This window comes from Mya arenaria, chromosome 5, assembly GCF_026914265.1.
Source record: "Mya arenaria isolate MELC-2E11 chromosome 5, ASM2691426v1".
Classification (NCBI taxonomy): domain Eukaryota; kingdom Metazoa; phylum Mollusca; class Bivalvia; order Myida; family Myidae; genus Mya; species Mya arenaria.
In genome coordinates, this window is record NC_069126.1 from 14,118,639 (window position 1) to 14,131,692 (window position 13,054).

Sequence of the window (13,054 nt, forward strand, 5' to 3'; positions counted from 1 at the left end):
ACAGTATTGTCAGTATGACCATTAACATATATGTGGCAGCTTATTTATCACAGCAAGTTCCATATAGTTTTCCTTGAACTTGTCCGTTTCTCTCTCTCTCTCTTGCAATCTACAGGGTATAGTATCAGTTTGCCACATAGTGATTTGATACATTGATTTAGGAGATGAAACTTATTTGCCACAGTCAAATAATAAAAATTTGCCATGGTTGAAAAATGATAAGCCACCGTTGGATAACCATTTGAAACTGATGTATAATACCTAATTTGCCAAATGTTTTAAATTAAATAAAGTTATTTTAAAAGCTTTAATACATGTTACGTACAATAACTTTTAAGAATACATGTATCTTATTTTCCTATGTTTTTTGCCTTGTCTGTGTACTTCTTAAAATAAAAGTGATTTGTGTTTAGTCAAGTCCTATTTTAAAAAATAAAATAAACATTATTTTTTATTTTACTTAGGGATAAATAATAGTGGCCTAACGTTATTTTTGTGTGGCTCATCGTATTACTATGGTATATCGTTATTTAACTGTGGTCAAATGTTATGTAGCAAACTATTTTTGTGACGAATCGTTCATTATGTTCTAGCATTTAAAAGTGCAGACATTTAAATGTAAAATAATGCATAAGAACTAATACAATTTCATCATAAATCTTAAACCAGACAATTCAGAGCTTTATTGTACTTTAGATATCAATTTTATCACATATGACATACCGGTAACAATGTTTTTGAATTTATTACAAACTTAAAAACATGTTCACATAATCGAGAAGTCTTGGTTCTATAAATTCATTGAGACAGTTTAATACTGTACTGCTATTAACAAATGCACAATAAAAAATACCTCCTGAAACTTTTATGACACCAAATTGATATAGGCTGGTCTAAATGTTTAGACAATAGTCCCTGCATATAACTACAACTTTGGCTATGCCCAGGGATAATCACTGACCAAACATTGTGTAGGTAGGATTTAAGCCCAAAGCAAGAATAAGCACCATAGATACAATTAAATTGATTCCAACCCTTCAAAGTATTTCTTTAAATACTGTTTTCAATGTTAATAACCAGACCTTTTTTTACTACAGTGTTATTGTCTTAAACTGACACTTCTGAGCATGACTGATGTCAATTGCGACGTCAGATTAATCCTGAACTTTATCATCCTCCTCTGCCATAATATTATGTCCTGTTTCTCACCTCATCTTTTTGGCTTTAAATTTCATTCTAGGCCAAATTCACATATTCACATTATTGGACAGTTCCATACTTCAACAACATCAATCTTAACTAGATTAACATCACTGTCTGTGATGTAACACCACTGATAACACAAAGCAAACACTTAACAAAACCAAATCACAGTCCACTATTTCAATCCGTATTCACATGTCTTCTACACTCCACTTATAAGCCATGTCAGTTTGTGCCTTTCCCTCAGCCTGTTTAGCAAACACCTGTTTCTCAAATCCATTAGACCGGTCCACACCGTCCCATCTGTACCCTGGCATGATTCCAAATCGGTTAGGGAGCGGGGCTGGACCCTTATATTTAGGCTTTTCTGTTGGAGAGATAAAAAAAAGTAATGCATCTGATTTTAGGCTTAGTATTGAAGTAATTAAGTTATATACTTGTATATATACTCATTTTTCATTGGTGTTATATTACTATAATGAGAAGATTATATGTTTATACACATATAAATCAACAGTTAATATACTCTTTTCTCTCACTGTTGTACTTTACAAGTAGAAAATATAAATTGATTTATATAAATCAATATTTTGATTTGTAAAATATGTTGAATGACTTTTCTCTTAAATTTAATACTGTGAGTTTTGTTGTGCTTTCTTGTCCACTTGTAAATTTATAATTTTGATATATGTATACCATGGACATGGTGTCTGTATGTATTGTGAATAAACCATTAATTTAAAATATCTATAAGCATTTTAATTTTGGTGTTTCATAGCATGATAAATTTGATACATTTAAATTTCATATAAATTGAGTATAAGAAAATAAAAGCATGGTGTAATTGTTTAAATTTACACACCTGTTGGAAAAACATCTGTCAGATGTAAAATGACTATTACCGTAATGTAAATTGTTCCAAGATATAAAATGGTCTCGCTAAAGTGTCTGACAGGATCTCTTTTAAAATCCTAAAATTTCAAGAGCAATAACCAACACTTTAATTTATGCGCAAAGTCAATAAACCTCTCTACAATTAGCCTACCCTTCACTGCTGGAGCATTTTTGTTCTTTTTCTTCTTCATGAAGGCCAACATAGGGTCTTCTGCCCGGTCCATTTCGCGGAGCATCTGGTCCAAATCCTCGTCGTCACGGTAACGGGCCATTGGCTTTTCAGCCTCGTGCAAGGCTTCATCCCGCTTGGTAGTCTGGGTCTCTAACTGCTTTAACCTGACAGAATGGATAAATTGTTTAGGCATAAAAGAATAATATGTTTGTCTAAAATTTCAGGCCCCCAAAAGGTAGGGTAGGGAGGGTAGGCCAGAAAACCTATTTTATTAGGAAAATAGTTTCTTGAGATTCATCAGTAAAATGCTTTCCAGACTTGCTTAAATTCTGAATTCTTTTTTTTGCCAAGCATAAGTGTAAGAATTGAGGCTTCTTCATCAAAAGTCAATGACTGAACAATGTAGTAGATATTGGTTATACCAAGTGATAATTTCTCCAAGTCATGTTAATGCCATACACTAATGTAAGTAAAATTTCATAAATTGTTGTCATGAAACAAACAATTTTGTCCACAATGTCAAAATGATGTGGGATGTTTTGTCCACAATGTCAAAATGATGTGGGAGATTTCGTCCAGCTAGTCAAAATGACATGGGAGGTTTTGTCCACGGGATGTTTTGTCCTACACATTCCAAATTGTACACAAACTTATGAATGAAATATTTACCCCTTTGCCATCTGTTTGAATTTCTCATCTTCGGCAGCTTTTATCTTCTCTTTTTCTGACTGCTGTCTTCTCTCATCTGCAAGATCTCGGACCCTCCCTGACTTCTTGTCTCGGAAAACGGTCGCCGCTCCTCTGCCCAGCCTTCCATCATCAATCTGGTAAAAACAAATTGACAAATTAACTGCATTTGTTTTAGTTTGTACCCTTGGAATTATAAATATTGTATGGAGTACAGCATCCCATTTACATCTATCAATATTACATTCAATTCCTTCCGATGAGTTAGGCTTGAGACAATGGGAGAAATTCAAGTGTTAAAGTTATTATTATTGTGGTGTGCACAGCTTACATTGTTATCTATAAAATTTACAATTCTATTAAGTTCCATTAAAGGTTTTCCAGTAATGTCAATCAGAAATTCAACGTAAAAGGGCAGATAACTTTCTAACAAAGGGTCCAAAAGTAATGCCAGCTAAGCTTATAATAAACATTTTAATAAATTTATTTGAATATCTCTTTAGTAAAGCTAAGGACAAGTTTTGTTCCTGCTTAGAGTTATTATTGCACTGCACACAAAGTCACATCTCCAGCCTACATTCAATTGAATAAAGTAGTTTTTGAGTTATGCTCTGGACAAAAATTGTGAAAATGAAACTGAAAAATAACTAGAAAGCATTCAACTTTTATGAAACATAACTGTGCAAAACTCAACATTGCCATACATGTACCAGTATATATATATATAACCCAAGTTTCAATCATTTCCTTCATCTGCTCTGGTCATAATTTGGTTGAAAATAAGAATAATAGTACTGACAAAAACAGTTTATAACCCTTTAGTTGTAGTGGAGACATATTATGATACATGCACTAAACATGTATAGCCACCTTGAAACAGAAAAATAAGCAGTCCTATAACTTGTGCTAGACCCACTGCATTTTGATGAGAAAAGCCCAAGTAAAAAATATGGTATCAAATCAGGAATACATTTTTAATTGAACTTTTACCTGTCTGAATTTTTCATCTTCTAACATTTTCAATTCATCAGCTTCCCTTCTCATTTCTTTAGCAGAGCTGAGTCCTGCCTTTTTCCCAGACAAAGTTTTCTCAGTCTTTTCTTTGCCTTTTCTGGGTGGTGAATTGTCTGAATCCGAGTTATGTCTGTGTTTCTTTCTTTTTCCAGTTATATCTTGTACAGCCTTTTGTTTGGATGACTGTCTTGAACCTTTACTTCTTGGCGGTGATTGGTCGGAATCTGAAAAATTCCTTTTTCTTCTTGGTGGCGATTGGTCAGAATCTGAGTTATGCCTTTGTTTTCTAGGTGGCGATTGGTCAGAATCTGAACCATGCCTCTTTTGTTTCCTGGGTGGTGATTGGTCAGAATCTGAGTCATTCCTTTGTCTTCTAGGTGGTGATGGGTCAGAGTCTGAATTATGTCTCTTTCGTCTATGTGACTGTCTATCAGCAGTTGATTTATTTTGTTTCTTTCTTGGTTGGGACGGATCAGAATCTGAACCAGAATCATGTCTTTTTCTTCGAGGTGGGGAATAATCAGACTCTGAATTATGCCTGTCTCTACTTTGTGTGTTTGAAGATTGCTTTGACCTACGAGGTGGTGACTGATCACTTTCTGAATCATGTCTTTTACGCCTGGGTGGTGATGTGTCTGAGTCTGTGTTTGAATCATGTCGTCTGTGTCTGGGTGGTGAAGTATCCGAGTCTGAATCATGTCTATATTTCCTTTGTCGATCAGCAATGTCCCTTTCTTCATCTTCAAAGGAATTTAAGTTTTCATAAATAACTGAAGGTCAAGCATATAAAAAAAATCTATTTTAACTGGTGATTGATTACAGAGACAAACTTTCTTATACATAAGGTCTTTCATAATTTTTTACAAGAATTTGTAATCAATATACATTCTTTCTAAACAATCACCTCAAGTTATACATTCCTTATCAATTGTTTTGTCAAACGAGAAGGAATTATTGACCTGTATTTTGACAAATGATAATGTTATACCTGTATTAAACTTTTAATTGAAAGGATAGTGTGCGAAAAACAGACAGTAAGTAAAGTAGTAGTTTTATAACAAGTAAGAATTTGTAGGTGCATTGAACAATCAAACAAACTATAAACATGCAGGATTGTTGAACCATTCAATGAAATCGTGTTGTAAATTTATCAATAACATAAGGCCAACCTTAAAAAAAATTTTGTTTGGAGTAACCCGACCCAGATTTTTTAAGGTGGGTAGGTAGGTAGGTTTTTTTTTTTTTTTTTTTTTTTTTTTCTCCAACGACAACTGGATCTTGTGTACAGTACATTCACTACATAACACTAGTTATTCAAGGCATTGTAATAAACTTTTGAACAACAAACATCTTAACTTCTGATCCTTTATTTTTTTAATTTCAAAGAATTTCAATCTACTTAAGACTGACACAGAGATGAACTCAACAAAACAAACTTATGACACTCAAGATAAGCAAACGAAAATGTGAAACAAATTGGCAATTGTTACATATTTTAAAGTTTTATCAAAGTCAATAATACTGAAATCCTGTCATATGAATGTGGACTAAATTTTTCTGTTGCAGTCTCTGAGGGCTTTGACGAGAACATTATTTTTGACATTTTTTCGAAGTTGTCGTAGTAGCTCTCTGGGATTGTTTCATCATTCTCCATTAAAATATCAAATACATCGTACCATGTGTAGTCGACATTGAATTTTCTTACAAAGTTGTTTTTAATTTTTTTATTTAAGTAATTTATTGTCACACAAAACGTAATTTCGTTCGGTTCACCTTCGACAAACTTGCAGTCAGCCATGTTTTCGAAACGCTCATTGCGATCAGCGATAAAAACCGAAGCTCTACGAGTGTGTCTACAAATCGAAAAGAACCGAAACAGAAGAAAAGAGCAGAAACAGAAAATAGTAGCGGAAAGGCGTTGAAAAAAAAATTCGCGGATCAAAATGTCAAAAAAATAATTTGAGTCGGCAACGATTTTTATAGGTCGGTCGCGTTACTCCAAACAAGAAATTTTTTATTTTAGGCCTAAGTAAAAAGAGTCACCTTTCCCAAGCACTTTCCAAGCACCAGAAGATCGATATTTCTCCAGCATCTTGACATGCTCGGGTCTCTCGTCAATCACATCTGCTACCATTGGGTCATTGTCTCCCACATCTTCTTCAAGAGTATTACTCAGGTTACTGGGCAAAAGCGACTTGAAATCTACATCATCATCCACAATCCTTGATCTGAAAGATAAATGGAATGAGTCAACTATCATTTTTGTTTGTATAATTCCTTCAAAGAAATTTCATTTAGAAGTTCTCTTTCTTTATGACCATGAATTTCTTTCCAAATTTTTTGGAAGAATGCATATACTCTTCAAAATGGGAAAGTTCACTTGAAGGTATCAGAAATAGGACAAAAATGCTCAAATGTTAAAATTAATTTATGGTACAAAAGTCATAGTTATATTGATGATTTTAAACAATTAATGCACTTCTTTAAAGCCTGTACAAGGTAGAAAAGTATCTTATTTGTTAATGTATGGCCAAATTGGGAAAACATTTTTTGGCAATGGGAACATAGCTGAACAATGGCTATAAAACAGATTAAAAAACTGCTTCTGTTGCTTGAGTCCTTAATTATTACTAGGTTTTCCTGACTACTGTGTAAAAAAAACTTTATAATAATATATGCATGATTAGTTTTGGGAATCTGAACGAATTATACTATCAATTAAACTAGTCATAACAAGCCGACAAGCCCTGCAATGGTAAAATGCTTTCCGGGCTTGCTCAAATTCTGTGTTTTATACAGCAGGGCTTGTTCAAGAATGTTATTCCAAGCAGAAGTATATGAATTCGGGCTTGTTCACCTTAATTATCAGAAATTTATCAATGATCGACTAATAATTTTAATATTTTTCCGGGTTTAAAGATCAACATACAAGTGTTTGTCAACAATTTTTTTTTATTTGTGCCAGAATTTCCCACACTTTTCCACCCAGCTTTACTTAAGTAGTCTCAAGAGTATGTGTATCAGCCTAAAACAGTTAATGGAGCCTTTTGGAGGGTTACAGTACACTCAACGAGTTAGACCCACTTTCCGTTTCCCTCCGCGGATTTTTGCTATCGCGGCCAACACAATGATTTTATCGACTGTCCGCTTTCCTCGGAGTTTGAATTTAAGGCCCTCGGAGGGTGATCAGTCGACCGAAGAATAACGAACTCGGCGTTCCTCAGAGGGGTTAACTCCGCGAAACTCTGCGGACACTAGATAAGAATCTACGCTAAAGTTATATTTATTTTATTAAAATTTTCAACGGATTACGACGGCTCCAGTAAATTGCTTTTTATTATTTTTCCTCTGCCCGTTTTGCATGAAGTTAGCTTACCACAAGAATGCAGTCGTATTTCACTAGTTGCACATTTATCTTATAAACGTGTTTTTGCTAATGAATGATAAACACATTTCTTCCGAGAAATTCTAGGTTACACATTTTCAGAAAATCAGGAGGTCAAACACGCGTTCAAAGTTCACAGCGCATGGTTTTGAAGGCCTTCTTGCCTCGTTTTCTGTGGAAAATTCCATGAAACATCATAGCTATTTTTAACCATCAATAATAAATAGTATATTCTACATTGTATTGATCACGCGCTTGACGTCAGAGGTCATGGTTCAGAATCGTGTAAATAGTCAACTGCTTTATGATGCAGTAACTTAGTGGATATACTTTAATGATTCAATGTTTATAATTCAAGACAATATTCAATTGGCATTTACGGACATAAATACAAATTAAACGTTGGTACATGTAAGAATCTTTTACGCATAACAATGTGGATAAGCATAAAAATAAATAACGTTTAAACAAGAATGATTTCTTGCTTTTCTGATTAGACTCAGAGTTCCGCTGCGGGATCATAAAATCGGACGATTCTCAACGCTATTGTTCATATTAAACAACAGTTTTACCCTCCGAGGAAACCCGCGATCACCGACTTTATCCCTCGGAGTGAGCGAGGAAAGTGGGTCTAACTCGTTGAGTGTACTGTAAGTCTTGTGCTTGTGGGTAAGCATGGTAAGGTCAAGAAGTACTGACAAGTACCCTACTATTCTGGCAGTTGTGGGTTCGAATCCGGCATATTTTACCTCCTAGATTTACAGTAGCAGAAATTTGATATAAAACGTTTTCAATATGTTTTAAAGCGGTGTTGAAAATGATTTGAAATACAACTTGACATGATGAATTTGGAAAATAGAAACGCATTAGAAGGAATAAATATGATCTTATCCGTCATAATATTAAACACTTACTTAATAACTTTAGCCGGGGCTCCGGCAAGTTTTTTCCTCTTCTTTTTCTTCTTTTCTTCCGCATTTTCTGATAAATATTTCTTCAAATAATCGGCTTTACTGGGCGCAGCCATCTTGCTTTCTGTATTAACCGTTCACTTTCCGTACCGTACCATGTCGTGATCGTAAAAGACATATGAAACAGCTCGGGCCTCGACCCCTCCATATTTCAACCCATTATTTAGGGAATAACTAAACGCTTTACAATTACAAATTCTACTCCCAGCAAACCGTTTTCATATTATGTTTTGATATTTTATCTATCTATATACACAAATAGAGAATTGTTGGTTGTTTAAGTGCAAGATCGCAAAACATTTCGCCGAATGAGAACTAACTGTTGGTTCATCTTTCAAGACGCATTCCATTAGAGGAAAAGGTTAAACAGCAGTGGCAGTCTATGGTAGATGATGATATCATTACCAAGGTCACAACGCCAACAGATTGGGTTTATTCAATGGTGGGTGTTGAAAAGCCAAATTCAGACAGTGTTCGAATATGCTCAGACCCAAAAGATTTAAACAGGGCAATACTTAGACCTCATTTACCAAAAAAAACACTTGATGATGTGTTACCCAAACTAAATGGAGCGAAGTTTTTCACTAAACTTGATGACAGGTCAGGATTTTGGAATTTGAAATTGTCCAATAAGTCCTCGTTTTTGACTACTTTCAACAGCATATATGGAAGATACAGATTTCAAAGATTACCGTTTGGTCTTTGTCTGTCACATGATCCGTTTCAAAGGAAAATTGACTAATGTTTGCCAGGCATCGTAGCTATTGTTGACGATAATTTGGTTTTTGGAAAGACCAAACAGGAGCATGATGCAAATTTGAGATTGGTCATGAATAGGTCAAGAGAAATGGGAATCAAGTTTAACCAAGATAAGCTCCATAATAGTGTTAGTGAAGTTTCATATTTTGGTCATGTTTTAACTTGTGATGGTCTAAAAGCAGACAAATCGAAAATATCTGCTGTAGCAGAAATGAGCCCTCCAGAAAGTAAAGCTGAGTTAGAAACAATTTTGGGTATGGTCAATTACTTATCGAAGTTTGCGCCAAACTTGGCAACAGTCACAAGTCCTTTAAGGCAGCTTTGTGCGAAGAATGTTCACTTCCAATGGGAAAGGGAACATGACGACGCTTTTCAAAAAGTCAAGGACATATAATGACAAGTTCTCCTGTACTTGCATATTATGATCCAAAGAAGCCTTGTACTTTGCAGTGCGACAGGAGCAGTTAAAGTAGGGTTAGGTGCCACATTGTTACAAAATGAACGTCCAGTGGCATACGTTAGGTGCCACATTGTTACAAAATGAACGTCCAGTGGCATACGCGTCAAAGTCATTGATGAAAAGCGAGAAAATCTATGCTCAAATTGAAAAGGAAATGTGCCCAACTTGCTTAGAGAAAAGATACTCTAATGCAAAACAGCCTTTAGAACCACATTATGTCCCTGAACACCCTTGGTTTAAGGTTGGAACAGACTTATTTTCCTTCCAAGGAAAAGAACATCTCATTGTGGTGGACTATTATAGTCATTACAATGAAGTAAAACAGTTACCCAATGCAAAAGGTCAAACTGTCATAGATAGAATAAAAGGCATATTTGGTAGATTTGGTATACCATATTAAGTTGTCTCTGACAATGGTCCATGCTATGCAAGTCTTGAATTCAAGAAATGTGCAAGTGATTGGAATTTTGACTGATCCATATCACAGCCAGTCGAATGGATTAGCAGAGAAATATGTTGGTATTGTCAAACGCATTTTGTCAAAATCAATGTCTGATGGTCAAGATCCTATTATAGGTATTCTGGAATACAGAGCAACACCATTGGAATGCGGTTACTCACCAGCACAGTTGTTAATGGGCAGACAGCTGTGATCAGTTATACCCACTATCAAGTGAAAATGTCACACCCAAAATACCTGACCATGATTATGTCAAACAATTTCTATTTGAACAGAAACATAAAAGACTAGAGGTTATATGATAAGAACGCGAAGACTTTACAGCCAATTCAAGTTGGTGATTCACTCAGAATAAGGCTAGGTTAACTGTGGAAACCGGCAACATGCATTGCCAAACAAAGTGAAAGGTCATTTACTGATCAAACTCCAGATGGTGGTTAATACAGAAGAAATATAGTTCATTTAATGAAAACAAATGAAACCCCACAAACTCCATTGATTTCTGATGATGATTTGGAAATCTTACAGGATTCATTCACCAGAGATAATTCACTTACAGTGGAAAGTAATGTTAACATCCCGGGAACCAGTAATCCCCCGGAATCTCCCGAACTTGATATAAGTTCAAGTACATCCACAACTATATCAAACGCTCTGGTCGAGTTATTAAACCAAAAGTTATTGTTTCAGTGTAATTTGTTTTAGCAATGAAATGCCAGACTGAGGCATGGATCATGTTTCTTTGATAATCTCTGTTTCATGTGAAAGTTATCAGTGAGTCTTGATAATGACACTGAACATACATGTGAGCTTATACATTTTCGTGGACACAATTTTGTGATCAGAACAATACAGTAAAAAAGTATAATTGAAGACACAGACTATTTATGATTTATTAATTATGCATGATTTGTTATTTTTCAAAGAAGGGAGATGTTCTGGTGTATGTCTAAAGCTAGCTGTAACTGAATATGATCTGCATGCTCAGAGATATATACTCCACCTATAGCCATATGTATTCAGTCGCTATAATAAACTCAGTACAGAAACATCTCTGTTGTTATACTTCATTAAAGAACCCAAAACACGTAAAGTTAAGAATATTCTTTTGTTGGCCGGTTTTGTGGACGTTTGGCTGTTTCCAGAGTCTGTTGATATAAACGCATCTGTCCCCATATTTAGAAATAAAGTTAGAGATATTTATATAACAGGGTGGAGGGCTGCCATGGAGACACACTAATTATTGTATATTTATAAGGAAGTAAAACATATATTTCACATTATTGAAAATACAGAAATATTTTAACAAAGCTTATTCTGTCCTCCCATAATTTGAATATTGAATTGGGTCGACAGAACAATATTCCCAGACAAGATAGCTAAATGTACACTCTCTAATTTAAATGATATAGAAGATATAGAAGATGAGTTCCATTTGTTTTTAGTTTGCAAAATGTATAGCGACATTCGACGCACTTATAAACAGAAACAGAAATTGTATTCGACTTAAGCATAAAAAGCTAATCGTCACAACACAATAGTATCCCGAGCAATTATATAAGAAATCAAAGATGTTAAATTTGATAGCAAAACTTGATACTGATAATGAATCTTCTTTGACATATTAATTAATTTCTGTAGTAAGGTTTTCAAGGAAAGATACTCGAATATTTAAGTATCTATAAATATAATCTCATATACATTGCTGTTACGATTTGTATGATATTGCTGTTTTTTTGTTTGTTTGTTTGTTTTGTTTGTTTGTTTGATTGTTTTAATCATATGACTTAAATACACAATCAAACATAATGTACACAGTGCAAGACATAATAGTCTATATAGTAGAAAATAAGCTAAGTGTAAGAAATAAAATTGGAGAGAGAGAGAGAGAGAGAGAGAGAGAGAGAGAGAGAGAGAGAATTAATACATGTTGTCAGGGTTTTGCAACGGAGGTATAATATTTGCATTGCTTGCTTTGTCAGCATTCGAACAGTTATCCGATACAGAGGCGGATTTGAACTACTAAACTCATTTTGTTTTCCAAGTCACTATAAAACATTTCCCCAGCTTGTTTTATAATATGAGTTACTTTGTTCCTTATTTTCTTTATTCGGACAAATCGTGCAGCTTCGATGAAGTGGCTTTTCTTTCGCTTAGTACGCTTGTTTGTTGGATGTCTAATTTCTGATTTGTACCAAGGCTATCTAAGTTGCAAAATAGGTTGGGATGCATCTTTTAGCATTGTTGATGAACATCAAAAGCCTTTTTAAGGCAAATATCAACTCGGTCTTAAAACTCTCGGAGAAATCCGACTGGGTGTCATACACCTAACTTACGTAAATGTGCTAGCCGGACGCCTTTGTGAGAAAGAGTGTGCTAACCGGACGACATGGCCACACACCTAACTCACGTACATGTGCTAGCCAAACGCCTTTGTGAGAAATAGTGTGCTAACCGGACGACATGGCCACACACCTAACTCACGTACATGTGCTAGCCAAACGCCTTTGTGAGAAATAGTGTGCTAACCGGACGACATGGCCACACACCTAACTCACGTACATGTGCTAGCCAAACGCCTTTGTGAGAAATAGTGTGCTAACCGGACGACATGGCCACACACCTAACTCACGTACATGTGCTAGCCAAACGCCTTTGTGAGAAATAGTGTGCTAACCGGACGACATGGCCACACACCTAACTCACGTACATGTGCTAGCCAAACGCCTTTGTGAGAAATAGTGTGCTAACCGGACGACATGGCCACACACCTAACTCACGTACATGTGCTAGCCGGACCCCTTTGTGGGAAAGAGTGTGCTAACCGGACGACATTGTATAATTTATACTATATACAAATTAATAAAGGCTTATAAATGCTTAGCTTTAACCCTGCAAAAACTATGTCAATTTTATTTCCCCCCAAACAGGCAACCTCGCTTCTATCCTGTGTAGTCTACGTATGTTCAACACATTTCAGAAACGGACTCATACAAAAATCCTGGTTTGTTTATTTCTAGTTACTGTACATGACACAAGCACTATAAAC

General features: G+C 35.2%; 1 protein-coding gene across 1 annotated transcript; it reads right to left on the bottom strand.

Moving 5' to 3' along the window:
* Positions 1–726: 726 nt before the first annotated feature.
* On the bottom strand, positions 727–8,387 carry LOC128233641 (BUD13 homolog). Its single transcript, XM_052947415.1, has 6 exons — positions 8,270–8,387; positions 6,014–6,198; positions 3,947–4,710; positions 2,939–3,093; positions 2,249–2,433; positions 727–1,570 (listed from the first exon to the last, which is right to left on the bottom strand). Exons 1-6 carry the CDS (start codon positions 8,380–8,382, stop codon positions 1,395–1,397), a joined length of 1,578 nt encoding a protein of 525 aa, XP_052803375.1. The 5' UTR covers positions 8,383–8,387; the 3' UTR covers positions 727–1,394.
* Between the last annotated feature and the right edge of the window lie 4,667 nt (positions 8,388–13,054).

What these genes read in the sequence shown, in the direction of transcription:
- LOC128233641 (XM_052947415.1), bottom strand. Translation starts at nt 8,382, where the DNA reads ATGGCTGCGCCCAGTAAAGCCGATTATTTGAAGAAATATTTATCAGAA. An exon ending in TTGGAAAGTGCTTGGGAAAG is followed by an intron (nt 4,711 to 6,013) that starts GTGACTCTTTTT and finishes ATTCCTTTGAAG; the next exon opens with ATGAAGAAAGGGACATTGCT. An exon ending in AAGATGAAAAATTCAGACAG is followed by an intron (nt 3,094 to 3,946) that starts GTAAAAGTTCAA and finishes TGTTTTTACCAG; the next exon opens with ATTGATGATGGAAGGCTGGG.